Source organism: Micropterus salmoides, unplaced genomic scaffold (genome assembly GCF_014851395.1).
Source record: "Micropterus salmoides isolate LMB-PRFRI ecotype aquatic unplaced genomic scaffold, ASM1485139v1 Ms_hic_scaffold_22, whole genome shotgun sequence".
Lineage (NCBI taxonomy): Eukaryota > Metazoa > Chordata > Actinopteri > Centrarchiformes > Centrarchidae > Micropterus > Micropterus salmoides.
Window position 1 is genome coordinate 7,405,372 of NW_024041373.1, and position 26,229 is coordinate 7,431,600.

Consider the following 26,229-nt stretch of genomic DNA (forward strand, 5'->3'; position numbering starts at 1 on the left):
TGCATGTGTCGTTTGTAGAGAGGGAAATGAATAATAAAAACAGTTCCATTCAGTAGTTTATTAATTAGAAACACACAGACAACAAAAACAAACTGAGAATGTATCACTGGCCCATGAACCTCACCAGCCAGACATCCATGGGGGGGAAAGCGCTTCAGATTTCTTTAGTGTACACCAAACACTAGGTACTTCAGATGGTAAACAGTGCAAGGCCCACCCAAGCCTGATATGTAATGTTGCTAGTTTCTGCTGAGCGCTGCATGAAAACAGCTGTCACTTTCCCCAGGTGCTGTCAAGCTACTGCCTGTGGGAGTGAAGGTCTACCTAATGCTGCTGGTTGTCTTTGGGGTTTGACCGCAAAAGAGTACTGCCTGAAGCAGTTGATAATGAAAGGGAGGAGGGGAGGCTGTAACTCTTAAACACAAATTGAAATGGTTTTGATCTGGTTGAGACATAGTAAAATGCTGGAAAACATTGACGAAGCTTTTGCTACAGCACAATCATAACTTAAATAATTCTTAAACGATGCAGCATCATGTGAGTGAGCCTGAGAGCAGGTATTAGAGGGGAATTAAATCATAACGGATGGTTGGCTGTGTGACCAGGGTTGGCAGCTCCACCAGCAGTGGTTTTTCACAGCAAAGCTGGTGTACACCTGAGAGAGCAGGTCATGCTTGCGCCGCTCTGACATCAATGTCCGTGCGCTCAGATCGAACGCGGTTTAAGCTGGAGCTTGGATCAGTGTGGATCCAGCTGCTGTAGCTACTCAGCAGTGCAGAGCCACATCTCCTTCTGTCACACACTGTGTCCCCTGTACACATCATTAGGTTATTGCTTAGTCAGAAAAGTGCATATATTCAGGAAAAATAATCCAGACTGGTGCTTTTCTTCCGCTTTAGGCATCAACATGAAATGCTTTGTTTTTTTTTTTGTTTTTTTCAGAGAAAAAAAGGCTAGCTGCTTTTTTGACACCTATGCTGTAAGAGCCAGTGCACAGTCCAGCAATTTGGGGGGTGGAGGGGGGCTGGGGTTAGATCCTCCAGGATTCTGCCCCAGATCAGACCAGGAGCAGTTCAGTTCAGTCAGATACAAACTAACTGATGCCCCCCTGGAAAGGCACAAGCTGCAGAAAGTCTGCAAGTCTCGGACAGACTAAGAAGAGCTTAGAAAAAACTAAAAACACTGCTCGTCTCTGCAGCCAAGACCAATAAGGATTTGATCACATTTAGTGAAGTGAACAAAGTACTACTGTAAATGACATATTTAAGTTTTTATTTTTAGTCAACCACTAGTAAAATTGAATGTAAAAAACAGCATGGAGGTACCCCTGAGATGTCTGAATTACGTACTAATGTAAAATGCAATTTAAAAAAAAAAAAACCCCGAAATAAAAACAATTTTCATGTGAATGGTTCTCTGCCGTGAGCAATTTCAAACAGCTCCTCAAAGGGTCCCAACATTTTACCAGTTTACAAGCAAAAATATCTCAAAACCTGTGAGGATTAAAACCATAAGTATAAAGGCAGATATTCCTCAGCAATGCATACATTTGAATAAAATATTCCATTTGACCCGAGTGTGTCTTTTTGTGATAACATTTTCAGGAGCGCTGTGGTGCCTCAGAGAGTTACATGGCAAACACACCGGTCCAACAAATAAAAGAAGACCTTCATGGAACTACAGTCTCTAAACTCTGCAGCCCTCACTTCAACACAATAAACCAACTATCCGTTCTCAAAGCAGCATGTCTGAATAATTCAAATAAAACGCCTCCTATTGTGAAGCCTCTGCAGTATACTCATGTAAAAGGGACCTGGCCCTTGTCTGTTTTTTTTTGTTTTTGTTTTTTTTAAACATTTCTATTTCCTCTACAACGGCCTACACAGTTTTGTGATGCGTGTGAGCGTTACATCTCACTTCAAGAGACTTAACATGAGTCTGGTGTGACCTCTATCGTCATCACGGCTATGTCGACAACCACGGCTAACTTTGTGATTCGAATACACGCGTTTGTCTTCTAGTGGCTCCAGCCTGCCACACATGCACACACGCATGCACACACGCACACAAACACACGCTAATGCAGGCTCGGTCAGATGAAAGTCTTCCTGACGGGAGGAAGGGAGGGGGGTGTGTAGGTGGGAAACACAGCGGGCTCTCCTGTGGACGCCCTCCCCGGCGCTCCCCCGTGCCGCTGCGTGTCGAGCTGCCGGCCTCGCTCACAGTTTGGCAGCCATGAAGTTGATGTGAGGCTTGACCAGGGGGAAGAGAGGCAGGCTCCTCTTGAACTCCGTCATGTCTTGAACCAATGTGGGCTGCAAGGGTAAGAGAGGGCAGGTCAGAGTGGCATTCCCACTGATGTCTGACGTCTTCTCACTGTTCTGCTCCGTCTGTTCACTTGAGGACAAAGCCCTCCCTAAACTGCAATTGCTGCTGATAGCAAAAATAGCTACATGCACATTGTTTCCACCGTTTGTACTTCCTAACTTAGCAGAAGCGCCTACAAATGTAGTCAGTGTTCCTGTATCAGCAAGATGCTGCAAACTTTTTTTGCCTTGAGCAAAATGTCAACCACCTAAAATAAAACAGAGAATTACTGCAACAGGGATGCGCACACCACACCTCATCTGAGATGGTGTATGTTTCAACAAATCCCATGAAAAAGGACAAAAGCAAACAAAATGTTACACCGTCTCTCAATACTTTCCTGTCTGTGGTACTGGGCCCCGAAAGGCATAAATCTTAAAAAATAAATAAAATTAAAAAAATATATATATCTATTTTTATTTTTTTTATAAAGACACATTTTTGGTAAAACTTCTAGTCACTGTAGTTGTTAGCAAATGTTACAGAAACGTGTAAATAGATTTTTTGTTGTTGACTATTTTCTTAATACACATTTGGTGCTCTAGTGAATATTTCTGCAGGACGTGTGTGTGTGTGGGAATTCAAAATAAACAACAGTGTGTGTGTTCATGGTTAATGAAGGAACATGTCAGTGCAGCAGTGTGGCTCACTGGTGTGTTTTTAATAGCTTTTGGACAACAGTGGAGCTCTGAGGCACAGAGAGATATCAGGCTTTGGCTACACACAATACTTGTTAGTACAATCAATTCACAGATGGTCAAAACCAACAATATGCAAAATATAGAATATCACCAGTGTGTGCTGCTTGTTGATGTCGTGTTGCATGAATTTTGGGATTTATTTTACTCAGTGCCGTTGCAAATGTCAAGTAACAAAAACCTGAATAAAGTGAATACGTCTCAGTAGTTGGGAAAGCTGTCAGGTTAATGGACACAGAGACATAAAGAAAGACCATGGTCATTACCTGTGGCAGGGAAGGAGCAGGGGCAAGGTTGACATCATTCTGAGCGGGGAACTCTCCTACTATTGGGCCTGGTAAACACAAACAGTGGCGTACAGGTCAACCTGACACTGAATGAACCCGCTGAGAAATAACGCCCATGAAACTAAGGTGTGAACACAGATACTTACAGGAGTCCATCTCTCTGGACAGGACGTGCACAGACACCTTGTGTCTCTTCGGGGCTTCGACTGTCAGGCGGTCCTGCAGGGGGACAGACTTTTTTTTTTTAAACGGTTTTCATGACAAATAGCATCCTGTAACCAAGTTTAATTCATTATTTAAATGGCCACATATACATTTTGGTAACAACAATAGTTACTGTCCATAACTGAAATGACTCATCAGTGTGTTAAAAACCCTTTGGAAGTGTTGCTGCCAGAGGAAGAGACTCTGTGTGGCCTGCGTGAGTCTGTGATCAGTTCTGACAGCCATGCGGAGGTTTAGCTACACAGTTGGGCCCCATCACTGTCTCTGGATGGAGGATTATTTTAGACTGAAGATTTGGCTCGTCTGCAGTCACACAGTGTCAACTCTTGGTGTCCAAAAATGAGAAAGAGAAAATGCCCCTGCGATGGCAGCTGATAGCACATTAGAAATGCATTAGGTTTATTCTGCATGCGGCCTGTGATGGTTTCTGCAGGGCTGAGATAATGCCAATTCTTTCAGCGTGTGTGTGTCTTTGGCCCTTTATACCCCTTGAAACAGGCTGGCTGGCTGTCATTATGGCAGCTGATATATGCTGTGAGCGCCCTGCGTCAGTGTCACCTCCACGTCTATGAATAGAAGCGGGAGGTCGGAGGAGATGAAAGCTCGGAGGGCAGACTGAATTCAGCAAAACCATGTATGTCTGGAGTCGGTGGTGTGATAGTGCTCTTATATCGAAAATGCGATCATCATGTAGCCTTTGAACATTTACAAGGAATGCAAAATGTGTATTTTATTTGTTGCCATAACACTTAGGTAATGTACACACATCTCTCTCAAGAACCATGAAATATTTGGCTGAGACATAGGGCTGAGTGAGAGGAGCAGCAGAGGACAGACTCTGCCACTGTTCACTGTCAAATGCATTCAAGGGGAGGATGACGCAAGACAAAAAGTTGTACTACTTACTCTGTAGAAGTGCATTATGTTTTCTTTTGTCAAAGTCTTCAGATATGCCACTTCAATGTTATCTGCAACACAGCAAGGCAAACAAAAAGGTGAACATTATTAACATTAATTTCACTACTGCACTGCTCAAAACCTAAGAAGAGCATTTCAAAGAGGAGCTGGACTGCACATGAGGTACATTTTTAGCCCGAATACTAAGGTAACATCAAATTATTTTCCAAACTGCATCAATAGTTTCTATTGCTTACCTCTGCAGGCAGCCAGCAGTTTCACTTCCTGTCAATGAGGTTTAAACAATAATCTTGCAGGGACTACTAATCCATCATAGTGAAAGTTGGTCAATGTTCCTGGTGCTGCATAATAATAAGCAACTGAAAGCACCAGGGGTTTAAAGCCGTGTTATATATTGGTGTGTTCAACTACGAGTGGAAAACAAGTATAATTTTTTTTCTCATTGTTGGGACGATTTTTCAAATCAAGAGTTTCCACTGCAATGAACAGTTTGACACTAAACCAAAAACAGAATCTAACCAAATGAAATTAAGCATCTTTTTGGACAAAACGTAAAAAATGATTACTGAATCAAGTGAAGGGAAACAATGAACTAACCGCAGAGCAGTCTGTGTAAGCTCTGACTAATGCTGTGTGTTGTATGTTTTTCCCGTGGCCTTGTGCGCGTTAGTTGCCCTCGCTCTGCTGACTCTCCTTCCCACTGCTAGTGCAGAGGAGGGGCTTGCTAGTGGCTAGTGTCGGTAATCACCACCACTCCCTTGGCAGCCTTTCAGTGTTGCCATCACTCAGGGCTTTAGGCAGATTACTAGTGAATCAGGCCCATTACGATCCATTACGGCACTCAGGAGAGTGCTGCAAGAGAGAGGTATGCTACGGCTGCAGATTATTTCAGGCTTTAATCGATCCCAATTTGTGCAGCTCTAAGCAACATCCTGCTCACCTCTGGGACTGACCAAAATATTGATAACTCTCAAAAAACTTTCCTTTTCCACGTAACACAAGCCGTTTATAATTTTCAAAGACATTTCAACACACTTAAAAAAAAAAATGGGTGCATTTGACCTTGAACCAAAACATAATTAAGAGTTAGCTGTGAGGTGAAGAGGACTGCTGGGAGGCCTCACCTCTGTCAAAATTATACTGCTGAGAGATGATCTCTCCCCAGTACTTTGCACACTCAGCAGACAGCTTCTTAGGTTTGTCCAGGCGGCGGATAGCCAGGGCCTGGATGTGTTTCTGGAAGGCTTCCTCGCTCATCTCCTCCACAGCCTTCTCCATGGTGCAGAGGAAAGCCTCCACACGGCTCTCCAGGTAGTGGGGTGCCTTCTCCGACTGGATGATGAAGCGCAGGCCTTGCACTCCGTTAGCTCGGCGGGGCCCACTGAACACAATGTAGCCTGGGGGAGGGGGGGATGTGCAAGAGCTCAGCACAAAGGACAGACAGGGTACCATATCTTTTGCAGAACAACTGTTCAAAGGCCATTTTGTTTTAACTTCACAATCATATACTCATGTAGATGCCTTTTAAGTAGTCTCAAAAACATTTCACAGTAAGCATATTCTTATTGTTTTATTGTCTCTATATTTATCTTGATTTCAATTTTAGGTCTGGCACTATTATTACAGTTTTGCTTCCAAGGAAAGTTCAAGGAAAGAGACTCATTCCATTCACTCCCTGAGCCATTAAACATCATCATGGTTGGCAGCATCTAAGTAGTATCTAATTACTAGAGGCAGATTAAAGCTGCATAATTCTCAAAGAAAAATGCCTTCATGCCTGAATAAATATTCACAACTTGGTAGCAAAATTAAACACAACTGCTTATCTCTGTATCCAGTATATTGAAAACTGTGTTGAAGAATGCAGCACGTGATACTTTCTCCATCATCTTTTTGTGTTTTGCAGGCTCACCCAGCTGTTCTTTGGTTCTCAGTGTGTTGAAGCAGGGCTCAGAGATGATCTGACAGAACAGCTCCAGCAGCATGTTGTCGTGGGTGGTCTGCATGTCTGTCTGATAGTAGATCTCAATGCCACAGTTGTTGTGCACCTCATTCCTCTGCTGGTAAACATACCAGCCACCTGTGAGGAACACGAGAATATTGTGTTACTTTTTTTTTTACCCAGTAGGGTAAATCACACATAGTAAACAAATTCAGTTGGAAATACAGAAACAGAAAAAAGGGCAGGGCTTAAAAAACAAAAAGCAGTAACTGAAGAAGCAGACATATTTTGTGGGCACTGAAGAAAGAATGAAAATATTTAAGTAATTTGTATCAAAATATTATTTGATAATATTATTAGTAATTTACAGGTTTTTGTACTTCAAAAATATAACCCCTTTCCTTCCCATCTCTTGTTGTACTGCTCCAGTTTTTAAGCAAAAACAGATTATAGAAGACAAACTGAAAGCAATCGTTTCATATCCCATATTTGTGTGTGTGTAATAAGTAGTTAAAAGTAGAATCCTTTCCATTACCCTAAAGTCCACAGTCATCTATGAACTCCGATAAGCATGGAAATGAATTTCACTCGCCTAGCTGTAAACCAATATATAATCCATTCCAAACGATGACCCCTGGGTGTATAATCAGGTCTTTCAAAAACAAAGTAACAGCTGCAAAAAAAAAGCAAAGGAGCTGTTGCAATTGTAGATATGCAGTTATGCTTGAGGGAGGTAAAACAGGAAAGTTAAGAAAACTGAGGACAGTGTTCAGAAAGGTGGAGACATTCTGCTGAATGCCAACACTGCGCTTTTCTCTGGAGTGGTTCCGAATTGTCATCTGTACTTTCAATTCTTTTGAGCAGAACATGGAGAGGAGCCAGCCATTCTAGCAAAGGGAAAACTGCTTCTTTTTTACGCTCAGCTTCAGTTTGTTTAAGTCTATTGTGATCAAGTTCACTTTGAGTAGAGGACGAGTGGAGGCTGGGTAATGCAGATACCTTTATGCACATGCTGACGGAGCACTTTGGCTCTGCGCTCAGGGAGCGTCATGTCCACAGTCCTCAGCATCTCCTCAGCAGTATTATTCACATACGTCAAAAGTTTTATTTAAGTTTACTTAGAAAACAACAAAAAAAAGCAACATTAAAATGTTTTGGACAGATAAGCTCTTTGATTAATCAAACCTCAAATGTGGAATGTGTGGAAAGTTCAGGCTTGTGTCTCCACTGTGTATTTTGTTTTGTCACAGCTTGTTAAACATCACGCTGTTAATGTAGCATAACCTAGCTTTCAATCACCCCCAAACAACCGTGACATACTAAATACTGCATACTAAGAAGTCAAACTGCATATGGCATACTGGGCTTTTAAAGCCATTTAAATTACAGGCCAGTATTTTGTGCCTGCACATTAATAACTTTTGTTGTAGATTTACTTGTTTTCTAGTGTTAGCGCATGTATTAAAAAGCCTGTCAATCAATTTAAAAGAGATAGGCTCTCTTTCTCATTGCATTTAAATCACATGCTGACTTAAAGATCACTGGCCAGATTTCTGTGAGCTATCTGCTCTAAAGCTTTCAGGAATGAGATTAATAACGTGTTTCTTGGATAAACTGTCAGCCAGTCAGTCATTTCATAAGCCAGCTTGGTGTTTACATCCTTTATTGCCCTTCTCCTGTGCTCCTGCTCTGTGTCTGACTGGCAGTCTGGAGCCAAGCCTGGAAAATCCCTCGGTGAAACACAGGATGTCTCCAGGTGGCCCCGTGGAGCTCTGGTTTTCCTCTCCACACCACTCGACTTTCCTAATGTAATCAAAAAGGCAGCACAGGTGCTTTTGCTTGGCGTGTGAACATTCATCTTTGAACTGAGAGGAAGGTGTGCATGTATTTTGCCCAATGACGTCCATTTCCACTCTTTGATTATTATATTCCTCTGAGGGAAATGAGGGATGTTGAATTTAATCAAGTCTTTACAAACGCAACACATCCGTCATTGATGACGAGGGCAAGAGCGCTGTGTAAGGCCTCTTCTGCATGGTCGCTGTGGAGACAGGCGTGACTGACAGATGATGATAAACAGCGCTTGTGTGTGTGTGCGCGTGTGTGAGAATGGGATGAGGGGGAGTACAGGACCCACCGTCTGGAACCTGCACCTCTCTGTAGCGAATCAGTTGGCTCGGGAGGAGTGGCTTTGTGTGAGCGTGCTCAATGAGCGTGTCCTCCACCATTTGCATCATGCCAAGAGCAGACTAGAGCGATGCCAGACAGGGAGGGAAAAGAAAACATTTTAGTCCACAAACAGTATTTTTAAAGCAACATTCTACTCAGAAAGTAGCGTTTAGCTCTGATGTTAAGCTCTACAAGAACGTGTAATTTACTTTTCTGTTATGCACACTTTCCCTTAACCTGGCTCCTATTTCAGATAGAGATGTTCTGTGTGCATTCACCAGAATTGCTTCTGATGTTCCACAACAGGTTGCTTTAAGCTGTGGATTCTTCGTGACCCGAATTAAGTAACGTTGGACCCTTTTCCTCCCTCAACCTGTGTCGCAGAGTAATGATACACATGTAATGCATTGCTCGCTCAAATCCACCTAAAATCTGTAGTGATATTCCATATTCAATGTACATTTCTCACCTCCATTAACTTGTTATGCAGATAGTTTTGCTTATATTTGCAAAGGCTGTGAGATATGTTGCTATATACGACTACGGAGACAGTGAATGGAATTTTGCTTGTGGTACTCTAGTCCTGACTGTGGACTATTTTAGTATTTGGTTTTAAACCATAAGCATAAAATAATTATAAAATAGTTGAGTTCTGTGGGTTACGCTGAGCAGTAGTCTCAGTAGCAGATCACACAACCTTTTAGATAAAAACCAAACCACTAAGGGTTAAAAAGGGAAATTAGGGTTTTTTCTGTTTTATTACTGAGCCAACTTCACTGCAGTTTATAGACTTAATCATAGGTATAGCCATAGCTAATATGGCTTTATATGGCGTGGACTTTAGCTAACAAAAGAGGTTTTCAGGTCAGACTATGACAGGGTTTCAGAGTGGAGAGGTACGTGTACTACAAGGTTAGCTGTTCTTGCAACAAAAGTGTTTTTTAAATTTCTACGTTTAAGGTGAAGTTTTCCTGCATTCTATTTGGCCTTCTTTGCTAACTAATAAATACAATTTTTCATCAAAACATGACTACCCGATTTAAATCATGTAGGATTCTCTGCTAAACTACTTGGTCAGCTCTTGCTCTGGTGTTACAGGAGCAGGCCCATGCTGTAGCTCCAGGATGACGAAATGGATCATTGCTCCCACTGGTGAGTCAAATTCTCTCTCCACCAGACTGTGACTCTGTCATCATTACAAGGCGTAAGGTGGGCGCTGTGACTGCTGGGACCTCATAAAATGTGACTTGGTTGTAGGATCTTATAAGAGGTTTCTGACAATAATCCTCTCTGATACCATTGGGGGGTTAGATAAAATGTTGAAGGCGACTCAAATGTTTGAGAATAAAAGGTGTATTCAGTGCTTCCTGAGAAAAGGGCATACAAACGTTACAAAACTTGGAGCATTGATATGAAGGGAAAGCAGCACTATTTTTACAATTTACAAATCCATTAAGGCAGAGCAGAAACAAAATTCTAATTCCCTCAGCTGGCAGTAAAAATACAGTGAGTCCGGTGACAAACCTCCTTGGTGATGTTGCCATGAAGAAGGGCTTCAATATGTAATCGTGACAATAGCTGAGGTATGAAGGCCTTGAGGCGTGGGAGAGTTACATCTGGAATACAGATCACAGACAACAGCAATAAATCGAAGGGCAAATTCCCAAGATACCATCAAGACCAACACTAAAGAGCAAAAACAAAACAAAAAAAAAAAAAAAAGGAATAACTGCTGTGTGTGTTTAACGATTTCATCATGCAGTATATTCCCATCCCAAACAAGACATCTGTGGTTACATGTTAGACAATCATGCAAGCCTGGTAAAACACACACTTTTACATTCAAACAAAAAAAATAAAGTCTTTCTCAATGCGGGCTGGCCAATCTAAATTCAAGCAACGTCTGACCCAGATTCAAGGATGAGCTACTACAGGAACACACACACACACACACACACACACTTTATCTAAATTGTCCACAGCAACATCAACACCAACACACACACTAGGAAACAAGAGACCGAAAATGTCTTATAGAGCCCAGGCAGGGGACGGCAGAAGCGAGAGGACACTGATAAGGGAGCTAGCCGTGGTAATTGGAGACCCTGGTGACTGGGCTACAGGTTTTGACCCTGCAGGTTAATTGAGTCTCATGTGAATCCGAGGATAGTCTGTGTAAGCTCCGTGGTTTAAATATAACAATCTGCCTTTCAGGTTCCAGACTGGCACTGCGAAGGGGAAAGACTGCAGCTAGGGAGGCATCTGCTGGAGAACAGTCTTAGCATTCAAATGAGGATTTAAGGAGGAAAACAGAAGAAGACCTAAAGTGAGAGGAGCCCTGCATCGAGTGCAAGCCTTTGAAACTTTAACCCAGGCACTCCAGCCTATGAACCGGGAAATACATTTGTTGTACGTTATTCAAACTCATACACTTGCTACACAGCCCCAAGCTTCAATTGCTCAGGTCAAGCCTGAAGACGGGCTTGGCTATGCATTTATTTTGTATTTCTGTAATCTCAGTTAGCCCACAGTAGAACTGGGACTTTGAGACATAAGTAAAGAGAGAAAGAGAGGAATTATGAGCAGTGTCTCACCGTCCAGAGCCTCTCTGAGCTCATCTTTGGTCCAAGCAACCTCGGTCATTAGTAGACGGAGGTAGTACATGGCATGCTGGTGAGGCTGCTCGGCTCTGAAGTTATTCAAAGACCTCATGTACTGCGGGGAGAAAGAGAATAAAAAGTCAGTTCAACATCAACACTTTATGATCTAGATTTTAAGAAGTATAATATCAAAACTACTACTGCTGCTACTTCACTGCCCTTGTGTAAAGTAGAGTGAAATATGTTCTGAATACCCAGGGGTTAACATTAGCTGTTGCTAAAAGTCATTTGTTCCATCGATCATGACTCATCATAACTTAACTACTGATTTGCAGTTAGAGCTTACCGCTTCTTTGATGATGTCAAAGCGCTTCTCATCTATCTCAAAGGTGGCCATCTTCTCAATGATCTTCTTCAGCAGGATGTGCTGTTTGTCACTGTAACCTTTAACAGACAGCTGCAGCAGGCAGTGACAGGAAAGGTGGTACATTATCAACAAACAGAAAGATAAGGTGAGCCTGACATGATCGGTGGTCAAAGTGTTTTACAGGTAATACTGTAGTTTCATTTGTTGATTTGAAAGTTTGGACCCATCTGTTGATAATGTGTGGTTGAATGTAATTATTGGCTGACTGATCGTCAAGAAAAGACCCTCCCCCACTGAAGATGAGTCATCACCACTACAATAAATATCACAAAATATGTAAAAGTACATCTACATTTGTTTAAAATGTTTCAAAATATAATAAACTTAAACTAAGAGGAACATATTATGTTAAAAGATACCTATCGACCAGTAGGGTAAAAAATAAAATAAACAAAAGGCTGATTTATATTAGGAAGTATCACTTCATCAACTCTTGCAGTGCAAACATATTTCACTGTGGTATCTCAGGGAGTCAGAACAGGCATAAGTGGAGGATGATGTGGTTTTTCTATGCAAATGAGCATTTTAAAAATGGAAAAGAACAGTCAAGGTTATTTAAAGCCTCCACTTTGCAATATCATCCACACCTTATGGCCCTTCATGATTCAGCAAAACTTCCAGCTACACTCTCAGACTCATCCCATCCTCCCCCCAGGTCCCTGCAGTGACACCTGTTAAATGTAATCTCTCCTAACATCATTAACCTTGACAAACACCAGGCCAGCCACACCAATACTGCTGACTCAAATCAATTACTTACAGAGCCGCACATAACTACACATATAGTGTGTTGAATAGCTGTTCCTGACGACACACCACAATCATGAATGCACTGGTGAGAGGTTGCTGATGAATGAATGTTACTGGGTCAAGGGTGCAGAGTGTTAGTGCAGGAATTAGAAAGCTTGAAAGGCCGGAGCTAAACATCACCACTGCAAACCGGTTTCAGTCATGGGTTGGTTGTTACTTTGCTGTGCAACATTAAATCACTGACACACATACAGAGTTGAGAAAACTGCTGTATTATGCTGTAAAACTGGGGAAACAAAGAGGTGCCTGATTGAGCAAGTCACTCCTTATTATGTCCATCAAACTGCCTGGATACAGATCAACTTTCAACGTCCTCTGTGCACTTGCATCAGCAGAAATGTGGCTATAAATATGTCAGAGAATCCGCATCATTTGGCTTTATTCCTCATCTCTTGCGACAGAGACACTTTGTCATCTACCACCTGTAAGGCAGTGACAGTGTAGGCAAATCGTGCCATCTAGTTCATTTCTCCTGCACATGCACTGTCTGAATATATTACCCTGAATGGATTTTGGAAGTGAATCTGTAAAATCAGTCACCGATGTGTCCTTGACACACTGAAAGTCTGCACAAAGTTTGAAATTTGTCTGTTTTATTGCCACAGGGGGCTAAACTGAAAACCCATTATGTTAATCAATTCATTTCAAAAACACCAATCTTACAAATTAAGGGTCTTTTGACAGACTTAATTTGAGGTGTCATGGCAATAAATAAAAACAGAACATATGGACATTTATGTTGTCCTCTGATAAAATCTAATGAACAGATTCTCTCACACAATTATAATTCATTTAGGTTAATCTTAAGTAGAAATATAATGTCAATATAGTAGCAAATGACATTTCCAGAGGACTGTATTCCTATATGTATAAGTGATATACAGTATTAAGTTGGTGTTTGCAGGGAATGCAATAGCAAGCATATATTTCCATAAGTCCTTCAGGTTGGACAAACTGAACACACAGAACTTTATGTAATCAAACAGCATAGAAAACCAAGCCATTTGTGCACTCTGTCAAAGCCTCAAAGTGGACCCTTTCTTCCCTCCAGACTTCAAACGGTTTACTTACGAGGATGGCATTCATCCCCGAGGCTACACCATACACCAGCCCGGCCAGACGGGCTGCATATGTATACTCTTTTAAATCATCCTTCAGTAACCTGAGTAACAAGTAGGTCATGTTGCAGTGCAGGGGATCTGCATATAGGTAGCGACTAATGAAAGGGGGAAAAAAGAACAAAAACAAAAATACATGTTTGTTGGGAATGAGGGGGTTGTCAAAAAAGCAAAAGACGATGCAAGTGTCAGAAGAATGATAAGAAGAGTATGTATATGCAGCCTCATGACCAGCTTTTTGTCCCGTATAAACTGCCAGTGGTGGCATGAGTCTTATATCTTACAGGACTCTGAGTCATAGAATATAGTCATCTGTTTTCAGATCAACCTTTAAATCATCACCTGACAACTACAGGTGTGCATTTAACCCTAATACTACAAGAAAGAAAGAAATAACAACATGAGAAAATAAACACCTCCTAAGTAACCATAAGGGTTTAACGGGAGGTGGGTGAGCAAAAAGGGGAAAAGGACGGATGAAGAATGAAGAGGAAGATGCAGACAGAATGGCTAGACCAGCCAGGTCTGGGTTGGAAGGTTTTAGCAAATATTAGCATCTTTTTAAACTGCATGGGTGGGATTTACCACATGAGATTAGTTCCAAATTGTCAAGTATTTTGACAGCACAGACAAGGGACTATTATATATAGTCGTTTTCTGTTTTGTCCAATTTATTTCATTAATTCTGTGATAAAACCTTCCAGTTTGGCCATAGAGATGGCTTAAAATGACCTGTAAACCCAGGCCTGACTGAGCCACAATAGCACAGTCTGAGCATGATAAAGGTTCGGGACGTGAGGTCTGGGATGCAGCATGGAGGTCAATGGGGAGGGACTTTGAATACTTACATACATCCCATAGACGGTATTTTGGAGGTCATAGTTCAAGCCAGCTAGCTCGGCTGCATATGCATACTCGTTGAGGGAGTCCTTGAGGAGCTCCAGGTATAAATATGCCATGTTACAATGTAATGGGTCCACATACGCAAACGGGCTGTAGAGAAAATGGCAGTGGTCAAACAAAGCATAGAAACAAAGAGTAGAGATTTTAATCTCTACATTTTCTCACAGCACTAGTACAGGTATTTACAATATATGTACGTTCGGTTTGGTATTCGACTTGTAACTGCAACACTCGACGAGGTTGCTGTCACATAAGCCTTAACCTTTTCTTATCTGGTCAAATTTGATGTGCTACTGGTGTTGTAAAGTTAAGCTACTGTTAATGAAAAAATAAAACTTCCTCCAGCTCCTTTGAAACATTTCAGTCTTTTGTTATAGTAGAGCATCTACAGGAATTGTTGACATAATAACTAACAATTATAAATTAAATAAATTGCAGATACTTTTTCTAGACACATTTTTCTGCACGTTTTTGTTGGCAGATTATTTTTAAATATTGTGAACTACTGATGGCTTACGTACTGTATGAGTACATACTTTCAGTTTTTTATTGAGAAATATTGAACTCCGTACATGTAGATGGTGGTAAGCTGTTAAGTACTAGCAAATAAAAAGTTGATTTACTGGGTGGGAACTCAAGCCGAAAGTTCCAGCTGAAGTACAAAGGTTCATAGTTAGTTACTCACCTGAAGAACTCAAAGTTCAGGCATGCCTTGGGCAGGAAAAACTTGTCATCCTGCTTGAACCACACCTTGCTCATAGCAGTGTCCTGGAAGAAATGACCACCACACACAGGGAGTTCTCATTTTCATATTCACTGAAAGTCCATTCTGTACAAAAACAATCGTTTGCAGCTCCTGGAAATGCCAGCCAAGGCACACGTCAGCTACATTTGCTTAGTCATAAAAACTTTACTAAAAGAAGCAATAAAAGAACAAAGGCATCATGGCTTTAATTTAGTCTTTCCTTTAGAGAACGGAAAATGTTTTCTGTTGTTAATAGCTTGTTCCTCTGATCCTGATATTATGGCAACAATGGTAATAAATGCTTCATGTCTCAATCACAATATCTTATTACCATATGAAAGGATAAGAGATTTTTAACAGTATGCTGTTAAGCAAGGATTGTGCATTGCAGTTAGGTAATAGGGAGTGACAGTACTTTGATGATAGAGCTGTGCAGAAGAAACACTTGCCTTGATTAAAGTGGGGACGGATGGAGAGTCTTTCTCAAGAGGGTAGATCTCAAAGTTTGTAGGGATGAACTCATTTTTCATAGGTAATTTGAATTTGCCGTTGAGGTCTGCACTCTGCCATTTCTGAGACAGACATACAATCAGCAAGCAGGGTTTTATAAAACTTAAGCAGTAGTCATACACTCATCACAGGCTCCCAGTATTGTGCGTAAATTGATTAGAGCACTAGGATTCACCTCAATGGTCTCTTCAGAGATGGCCTCTTGTTTGTACTGTGTGCCATACCACTCTTCTGTCTTGTCCGTTTGCCCTTCAAATGACTTTGACACCACTGCAACTCTGGGAAAAGAAAAGAGTGAACAAGCTCACGTTACATGGATACAAAGACCTCTCTGTAAGAGCTGATTAGATACTCGCTATTTGTAACCACTGCACAAGATGAGACGTGAGTGCTTTTCTATTAATATTGCATTTGGATCATGTTTAAGGTAGTGGAGACCCACTGACATGCTGCCTGCCTCTAACTGGTGAGCTATGTTTAGAATTCCTATACATTCCTCAGTGTGCTGCATTTAGAGAGCTTCTCACTTGTACCTAAACATTTGTTCAGTCACAAAGTGGCAATAGGAGGTTCCTGTTTGTTAAACAACAGCTAGGACTTAAAGTAAAAACAAATAGTGTATATTACCAGCAAGTGTGATTATAATTTATAGCACTTTAATGATGCAAACTAAAAGGACAAGACTGCCATGCAAAATGGCAGGGTCAGCCAATGAGTGCATGCAATCATCTCCTTGGTAAGCATTAAGGAATGGACTAGTTACAAGTTTGCACATTGCTCGACACAAGTACCATCACAAACAATGAATCTGTGTTAAAGCTACAGTAGGCAGGTGTGGCTGTAACAGAAAAGATTGTGCTACACCTCAAACTGTCAGTCATTGCTTTTGTTTTTTCAAAATGGATCTCTTGTTGGTTATGCTCTCTGGTAGGAATTCATTTTGTCACACAGGAGATTATGAACTGAAAATTAAGTCAAACAGCCAAACAGATGCTGTTTCAAAAGGGTCATCTGCAGCGACGTAAGGGAAAACATTTAGGTCCCAAAAAGTTCACTTTGACTGCCAACTATGTTTAACAGCATACAGTATCAACGTGTCGAACTCTGCTTCACAAAAAAAAAACAAAAACAAAACAAAACAACTATTTGACAGGCCAATATCTTTAACATGAGGCAAAATAACAAGTTTTTACTGGCCAAATTGTTTATGCAAAATATAATTCCAATTCAGAGAGCTAAACCAGGTAATGTATTCCTGAGCACACATATCCGTCTCCTGATATAACAAACTGAACCTTTGAGGCAGTGGAGATAATCACTTCTGTGAAGTTGCCTTGCATTCCTTTTCAAGGCAGAAAATTGAAAAGCGGTTTCATCCAAATATCAAAGTAGAGCGACAGCACTTTCTCAGAGTTGGCAAGCAACAAAAAATATTCATTATCAGAATTTATTATCCTCTATATTATTATCCTATTATCTATCACAGATACCAGTTATAAAGACACGGCAGACTTACTGCATCTATTTATCAATAAATAACACCAATAGATTATTTTATGTACATATAGTATACATACTATTATTCACAATAATTTAAACTGATCACTTACTAAGCACTTACATAACTATCCACAGGCACACTTTGTTGGCATGTTACAGTGACATTATTCTAATGTTATGGTGGATGTCCATTACATCCATATTATTAGATTGGTCTTGTTTTAACTGATCGCAATATATAAATCTATACAAACGTACACATTTATTCTGTAGTTTGAAGTCTGCTGTTATACAAGCTGTGTCCACCATAACATAGTATAACTCTTATACTTATGAATAATCAAACAGATTGTTTCTGTAAGTGCATAAATGGCATCAGCTTTTCTATACATGACCAGAGGTGTTCCCACACTGACCTGACATGTTCTGGTCTCAGCTTATCCAGCACCATCTCGATCAGATCTGGCCTGAAGTCCTCCAAAAGGTACTCTGCTGCTAGAACCTCTTCAAGAGGGTAGTACTGAAACACAAAGAGCAGAATGCTGTTAGCATTGTAGCGCTTGAGGAGTTTATTAGTTGAGATTCAGCTGTTTCACAAATAAAAACATTTTCTGATATTAACCACACCACAGTGGTTAAGGTTTGATTAGACCTAATGTTTGTATATTCATTATAATTCCAGAAAATAGTACAGGCTACTATACAGTAGCTTACCATTAGCAGCCTATGAAAATTAATTCCAGTTGGAGAAAGCAGCAGTTTGCTTTAGCGCCTCAAATCATTTTTAATGCCCCGCCTCCTCCTTGCTGTGATCGGTCGGTTCACAAAAAGTGACTCTGACGAGCAACAAACGCACACGGCTCCATGAAAGGCTCCCTATCTCCGCGGATATTAGCAGGCAGATTTAAGTTTATGTTCTGCTTGCTCAACAGTTGTTCGTTTGATAAATGGCTATTAAAACACATTTGGAGAGGATTTCAAAGGTTGTTTTTTTCAACTCTGATCATTTTGGCACTGGTGATTTTCCTTTAGCGCTCACTAAAACCTCTTTGGGGGGCGTCAATGAAGTCTTGCTGCGACGGTCATTCGGGAATAGTGGTAAATAAAAAAAGCCCAGCCTAGTTCTCACTGTGCCTCTGCAAAATCTCAATTCTCAGTCAACAGCAGCACCAGACAGCCTGATGACGACAGTAGGTACAGACGCAATGAGCTGCATTGTGTCTCCGTGGAAACAACCTTTGCAGATAGAAGGGGGACCTACGTGTAGTAAACCAGCCACTTTGGAAGTGTAGCCACGGGGTCGCTCCTTGTCCTTGAACCTGAAGGCCACTTTGTTTAAATCCTACAGAGAAACAGAGATGGAGGATGTAACACATACAACAGACATTTAAAGCCAGATTCTAGAAAGGGAAACTGCACAGAATTTAATCCACATGTTATTCTAATCCCAAAGGAAAAATTATCCATCCAGCTTCATTTGACGTGGATACTTTCAGCAGATAAAATGGTAAAAATAGCTACCAGTCTCTACTGTCAATGTTTCTATTAGTTTCTCCATTAACCAGAAATAAGTGGGTCACATTTGTCCTGCCCCTCTGTCTGAAATGTTGTCGCTGAATAGACAACATTAATTACCTTGCACTCCTCGAACACCCACTCCTGAGGGCCCTCAGTACGCAGCTTCTGAATATACTGGAACATGTGGAAGATGATGTCCTCAACGTGCACTGCAGTGACACATGTGACATTATTTACATTATTATGACATTATTTATTTATGTAATTTACACACACACCCACACACTGAATGAATTGCAGTACACATACATGTAGTTGTACTACTTACATAGGCCCTCCTCCGTCAAGTCCACATTGATAATGAAGAACATGAATCCTCTGGCTCCTTCTTTTTGCCCTCCAACAAGTGTGTTCACCCAGCCTTAAAAATAATAATCATGGTATTTTTCAGTTAGTCATGGGTACATATTTCCTTTCTTTAATGATCAAAAAACATCTTGTTTAGTAGGACAAACATGTCCCTAAGTTATGTCCTACCTTTAGATTTGAGCTCAGATAGCAAACTTCCAGGTCCTTCGTGACCAATCAGATGTCCCAGATAGTGTCCTGGGTTAGACTTATAGTACTTCTGTAGGTCTAGGATGGGGAAAGTCACGTACAGGTTCCTGATGTCTTTTATGGGCACCACTTTGTAGAATTGCTGTGAGAGTAAACAAAGAACAAACTTGTTGTTACTTAGGAAAAGTCATTCATGTGATACTTTAGAAAACATGTTTTGATGATGGACATTGTTTTCATTGTACCTGAATGCTGAAAAAAAAAATAAAACACTAATAAATACAATCTGATCAAATACTATTTCCCTACATTACAGTAATGGTATACTGAGTGTACAATAAAGTGTGAGAAACACTGGTGAGAGAAGTAACTGGCTCACTCTTAGGTGTTCTTCCTGGAAGGGGTGCTCAGGGAATTCTGGGATAGGCACGTTCTTGTTTTCCACTTCTCCAAATAGTTTCACCACCATGGAGGTCAAATCATCTAATGATTCTGTAAGTAAAAGAGGGAAAAAAATAAAGTTGAATACATTTATAGTTTAGCTTAGATTTACTGAAAAGTTAACGTAGCTCATATAAGTGCAAAGAGGACCCAATGAAACAGTATTTAACTTCATCCATCTTTGACTGCACTTGTCCATTAAAACACGTACCAATTACCATATTTTGACTATTACTAAACTAAATTCAACTCCAGTGGCATTTTCGACCAATAAAGCTCACTAGACATTAAGCAGTTGAGTAGGTTGAGAGCCACCTGGAGCCATAATTCATGCTAGGATGTTATTATAAGCACTTCTGACAAACTGCATCTCTTATGATTCAGATGAGAAAGTTTTGCAAAGGGATCAGAGGTTTTCAGAGTCTGAAACTAGTAAACAGTCAAAAGGTCAAGGGAATATCTATCTATTAAAATCACCTACACCGTGTTAGCAAAGCTAAAGAGAAGGAAAACAATGCAAAATTCGTTTTTTTTGGTACTTATACTGAGGTACAGTGTCACCATTGACTTGACAACAATGTGTTGTGTTGCTGTATAATAATTTGCAAATAAAACTTGAAATATTATGGTTTAGGCCATGTACGCCAAGTCATACATGACTTGACTTCCATTATTTGTTCCTCTTTGGTGTCACAGGAGCGCTGTTAAGCCAGAGTGAACCTTTTGCAACATTTAAACATCAGTGAATTTTTACCTCTTCCTAACACACAGAGTCCCATGAGGTTGGAGGAGTAGTATGTAGAATGAAATTTCAGGAGCTCCTGACGGATGTCAATCCCATCTTTAGATGGTCGGGTCTCAAGGGTAAATTTGTTACCTATAAGAGAAAATGAGAGACTGTCTATTTGCTTTCTTCTCCATGACAGAGTACAATTGTAATGATCCATCTTTGCGAGGTTCACTGTCCAACTGCAATTATTAATGTAGTTTGAATTAACAGATTCACAAAGATGAGCAGTGTATTGACAGATCATTAGACAGGGCATTGTGTGGAATGGTCCGATAATGATTACTTCACTGGGTCGAACAATGACTTGATTTTTTTTTTTTTAATAATCTGTTTATGATGACCCAGTGACAATAGCCGCTCAAGTACATGAACAAGCTGCTGTGAATGTACCATATTTCAAATACAACTGCAGCCTACATCCAGCACTTCTGAGGCAAGTCAAGTGCCAGTGGTTGTCGCTTTGTTTTTCTGTCTGCGTCTCAAAAAAAACTCAATCTGGGGAAGATTATGTTGGTCCACTAAGGCGCAATGACCTTCAGGCTTGTCCGTTTCTATTCTTAACTGGAATAAAGATTATACAATTCAAGACTGCCATCAGGTGGCTATTTTGAGCTTGGAGCTACTCCAAGACCATGTCACTATATGAATGAGTAAACTCCGTGTACTCATATTGCACAAAAAAATCAACTAGGCCAGTAGACTGGTCCAACATACTGTATATCCAATCATATAATCTAGCCTAAACAGGGACGTTTCTTTAAATATCTATCTATCTATTTTAACAAAAACTATTACAGTTGTCTTCAGTGTATCTCTATACCGAGATAAACAAACAGAGACAGACTGCTATATGCAGAAAGTTAGAATGAAACACATGATTGTCTAGTTTAAGAGCACTGGTGGCAACTCCAGAGATTTTCTACCTGTTCCAAATTTACTGAAGGGGTGGTTAGGGTTGCCAGTGGCTTTCTCCAACTGAAACAACCTCCAGGCATCATTCATTACGTTCTTCTCATGCTCAGAGTCCACAGCATTCACTTCCCGGTCCTTACAGCTCTCATCAAACAGAGGGCACAAGAAGAATTGGGCGAACCTACAGAGATTGAAAAATGACAGTAAAGACACATTAACCAGTGAGAAAGATCTATTTTCAGATGCAAAGCAAAGCTACTAGGCTGTGTAATTAACATCTTTTAAGATTTGCTCTTTAAGCCTAATGCTGTTCTGGTTTAAATGACGATTGTTGGTGTGTATGACCATTTGTAGACACAGAAAACGACACTTAGTGGGTAATGATGAAATCCATTTGCATGAGTGCAAAGTAAGAGCAACTGCCATGGAAATGAGGAAATGACAAGCACACACAAAATTTGGATGTTGTTAAAGCTACACCCCAGGCAATTGCTTTAGATTTAAAGGTTCATGCAACAAACTGCGTATTGTACCAAGCCATGTCTAAAACCCTTGTTGGATCTTGTTGGACTAAAAATGTACTTCTGTCACAGCAGATTATTTATTTAGATCAATGAAATGTTCTGGAAAAACAATCAAACCATGACCCTTGGTACTGAAATGTGTTTATACTGCAGTGGTGCTTGAGGTTGTTATTCTTAGCGAAAGCATTAAATAAATGCAGACTGATTCTTATAGCAAGGGGATGGTTAAAATAATGGGGCCAGCTAATGACACATATGATCCTTTCAGACACAAAGCTCTTTTATTTCCAAACAGGTAACATCATCAATATTTCAATACACTCTGCACTGTCCTTTCCTACAACTACAGTCCAGATGGCCTTCACACTTCGCTGGCGCAGGGGAACAATTAGCCTATGACCCATAAACAGGTTCTTGGCAGCCTATCATTTATTTATAAGTAGGTAAGCTTATCCCAATAGGTTAAATTGTGACACAGCACGACTGTCCTCTTCAAACCACCACAGCTGACACGTGAGCAGAGACCCCTGCAAAGCTGAGGACATCAATCTCACCCTGTGCCTGAGGTTTCTAGCCTCAGTGCAGGTAGGAACTTTGCTGGTGGTTATAAAAGAGAGCACAATGAAGCTAGGTCTGGTAACCAAAGAAAGACGCCAACCTGGCAGCTCACTTGGATTAACACCCGGACTTCCAAGGGGAACACTGTGTACTGAAACAATCACTTAAGCAAAGAGCTGACATCTATTTCAATTGAACAAAAGGTATATGCATGAGTGATATACATGAGTGAGAATAATATATATATATATATGAAAATTTACTTTTAGTACAGGGAAAAATTAATACCATCAAATGAATAGAAAAGTACCTATCTAGTGCTCCTTCCAAGTGCTCATGGGACACGTCGAAGTAATAGTTGGTATGCTCTCCACTGGTGAAGGCATTGGAGCTGCCCGCGTGCTCGCTGAGGAACTGGCTGTACTCATTCTCCTTGGGGTATTTCTTTGTTCCCAGGAACAGCATATGCTCACAAAAGTGTGCCAGGCCCGAGATGTTTGCTGGGTCCGATAACGAACCTGTACATTTAAGAAAAATGGCCACAGAAAATCAGTTGATCCAGCGGTAGCTCTCAGCTCATAAAAAAGATACAACATCCTGACTTTTCAGTGACTGCCAGACTGGAGAGGAAAGCAAAGAGTAAAACGGAGAATTAACTTGTTATTAACGCAATAATTTAATAAATCAACACATTCTGACAGCCTCTTAATAATATGACTCAAATAATTAAGAGAAAGTCTGGGAAGCTTCTACTCTGCAAGACCTGGTCAAGACAGCTGGCATACTAAACAGGTTTGTGTGGCATGCTAACTTCCTCTTTATGAGACAGAGATAGTTCATGAGTTATATTTTATTGTCACCAGCACAAAACTTGCGCAAGGTATTATGAATCATCATTTCCCCCAGCTGCAGTAAAAACAACTACTACTGCTGCTGCTTAGTCAGAGAGAAGTCACAACATTTTCATAGTTTTGATGGCAACTGTTTTATCTGTAAATGGGACACCAGGTAAGTAGAGACAGAAAAATAATTTTACAGGTTTAATCATGGCAACAGGAATACTGGATTACAGAGATAATATATGCTCTAAATATGCCCTAAGCACAGAATGAGAGTATGGCCAGTATTAAAGATACTCTGCATATAATTAAGTAAAACATTTTTTTTTTTACTATAATGTGGACTATTTCCATTTAGGGGGCAAAAACTAGTGACATATTTTTCCTATTGCTTTCTAAAACTGTATGATAAGGGTCCCTGTAAGGAAGAAAGCCACATCAAAATACATCACTACATGGCAAGACAATGGTGATGAAAGATATTTACCTATTTGCACATCCAAAGCAGCTGAGGATTTGTCTGTTGTGGGGTCACTGATGAGCATGGCCTTAAGGCCATTGGTAAACTCCAGGGCCCTGTAAACTCGTTTATCCTCGGGAGAGCGAATAATGTCACTAACCACCCTTTTCACAGCGGGGTCAGTCATTCTGAGTGGCAAGGATGACACCACCCTGGAGTGGAGGGAATCAAATGTAACGTCCAGTCAAAGTTTAGTGCAGTTACCCAAGGGGTCTGTCATGTTATTTTCAAGGATTTTACGACTGTTGCAGAAATATGACAATTAACGATTTAAATGTTTACCTCTAACGTTAAATAAAGAGTGTGTTTTGCTAACAGTTAATTTGCTATAATAGTAAAGTTAAGGTTAGATAGACAACAACGTTTGTAAAAACGTATTCATAAAAGGAAAGAGTGTTTTTTGTAATTCACAACTTACTGTTAGATAACGTTAATTAACGTTAACTTAGTTGACTGAAAACACGAATACAACTGCTTCGCCCAAAGTACAACAGTACAACACAGCTAACGTTACTCGTTACTCGCTAGAGGACACAAAATAATCCCACTCACAGTAACATTAGGCAAACTAGCTTTAGCTTGCTAAATTAGCAACAAAGACCCCAAGTGGTAGCGGAAGTTCGTATGTCTAAATATGTAGTTATCTTTAATTCCCCGTTGTTGCAAAATGTTTACAATCAACCATTCAGAAGCTCCATACACAAACCGATTTTTGAAACGTTGACTGTTACCTTTAGTAGCAACACAGCTAACAGTTTCAGTCAAGGCAGGGAGCTTAACGTAATATAGGTCAACAAACCGGCTTTAACGGCCAGGCTTGGTAGCTAGCTAGCCTACCATTTGGTGTGAAAATAACTCAATTATTTTTAACAAATGTTACGAGATTTGCCATACAACACGTACCTAAAATCTTGGTTAAGACGGAAACTGCTGGCTGCTGACTGGAGATATTTCGTAAACTGGGCCGTTCGGTTAATGCACTTAAACATACTTTGCACCCATGAAAAATATTGGCTTTTCCAGCGCCATATTTGAATAGGCAAAAGTAATCAAACACAGAACCGAGTGTTCTTCCAGATGGTACGTTCTCAAGTCATTCACACTGGTGAACGTGATCATGACAATAGCTATCAATTAGACATTTAAGCAGATTATTTACTTTACTTCTAAACTATTTGGTTAAAGTTAAACTGACTGGCACGGGGCACACTGTCTATAATGAAAAATGAAAATAACGTTGTGTCATTGACTCTGATATCGATTAGGATAGCCTGCGTGTGGATTTCCGGTTATGTTCAGCGTGTTTCAAGCTTTGTCGGTTTTGTCCAGCTGTAGATAAGTTAGGGAGAAATACACTTGTCAAATAAATATATTTAGAATAATAGACGCAATCATCTCTTCCCTTTGTTGAAATTTAAACTGGGATAAGGTATAATAAACTGGTTACAAAGATTAACACTTATATTAGTAGTTAGAGATCCCTGAACATTTACAATCTGTAAGAAACTGCCTATCCACGTTTTAAAGACTTAATAGAGCTTGGATGGCCTGATCCCCTGGTTTTAATTGAATACTTTTGGGGGGTAAATAACAGTAGTCTATTATTGGCAATAATTTACCGTACATAATATTTACTTTTAGGGTAGTCCTACACTAAATTGTGAGTAAGGAATTAACCAATCAGGAACGACTTGATAGTAATGAACTTCCTGAATATCTCAGAATTGTACTTCCTCTAATAATCTTATCATTTTTGTAATTATCCGGGACTCCCAAATGACAACGTAAAATTTCTAAATTCATTCATTCCCAGCATTTTCCAAACTCCTTCAATAAATTTGCTTGTTTTTTGGGCTTCATTTTTAAATTTCTTATTTTCTAATAGTGTTTTATTTAATTTCTAATAGTCTTTATTAAAGTTACCTCTAATCGATGTCATATTTATTTTAATCATAATAGCCTTATGATCTGTAAAAGTACAGGGTTCTGTTCTCAGTCCACCATTTCTTCTACATCTGAAGAGATCAACCAGAAGAGGATGCGTGATTGTTGAGATCTATCCTTATTACTCCAAGTATATTCTTTGGTTTAAGTGTCTATGTCTCCAGATATCAATAAGATCCATCCTACCACATATGTTTCCTAATTCACTCATTACTTTATCTTTAGGAGGCTATCCATGTTTTCATCCATCACTGTATTAAAGTCTCCTCCCCATAAAACTTTATTTGAGGGGAACTGTAATAACAGCTGATTAATTTTATTCTCTATTGTTGAAAATATAATTGTGTTGTCTTGTTTGTTATTGGAGGCATAAATGTTTATAATAATAAATTGAGATTGACGTATC

General features: G+C 40.1%; 1 protein-coding gene across 4 annotated transcripts; it reads right to left on the reverse strand.

Annotated features, from left to right (window-relative positions):
* Positions 1 to 43: 43 nt before the first annotated feature.
* Positions 44 to 24,938, reverse strand: ide (insulin-degrading enzyme). 4 transcript variants are annotated; one of them, XM_038737296.1, is made up of 25 exons: positions 24,783 to 24,938; positions 23,847 to 24,031; positions 22,831 to 23,038; positions 21,450 to 21,619; positions 20,491 to 20,613; positions 19,675 to 19,787; positions 19,275 to 19,437; positions 19,066 to 19,158; positions 18,855 to 18,946; positions 18,481 to 18,561; positions 17,636 to 17,739; positions 15,895 to 15,997; positions 15,659 to 15,781; positions 15,150 to 15,232; positions 13,515 to 13,659; positions 11,553 to 11,663; positions 11,201 to 11,321; positions 10,131 to 10,222; positions 8,575 to 8,686; positions 6,408 to 6,575; positions 5,620 to 5,892; positions 4,484 to 4,545; positions 3,499 to 3,586; positions 3,332 to 3,399; positions 44 to 2,315 (listed from the first exon to the last, which is right to left on the reverse strand). In XM_038737296.1, the coding sequence occupies exons 1-25, from the start codon at positions 24,866 to 24,868 to the stop codon at positions 2,220 to 2,222; spliced, it is 3,063 nt and encodes a 1,020-aa protein (XP_038593224.1). In that variant the 5' UTR covers positions 24,869 to 24,938; the 3' UTR covers positions 44 to 2,219. The 4 variants fall into 4 exon arrangements, with proteins under 4 accessions (XP_038593224.1, XP_038593225.1, XP_038593223.1 ...); XM_038737297.1 differs by lacking the exon at positions 13,515 to 13,659 and adding an exon at positions 14,410 to 14,554 and having other exon boundaries at positions 3,499 to 3,571; XM_038737295.1 differs by lacking the exon at positions 13,515 to 13,659 and adding an exon at positions 14,410 to 14,554.
* Positions 24,939 to 26,229: the final 1,291 nt, after the last annotated feature.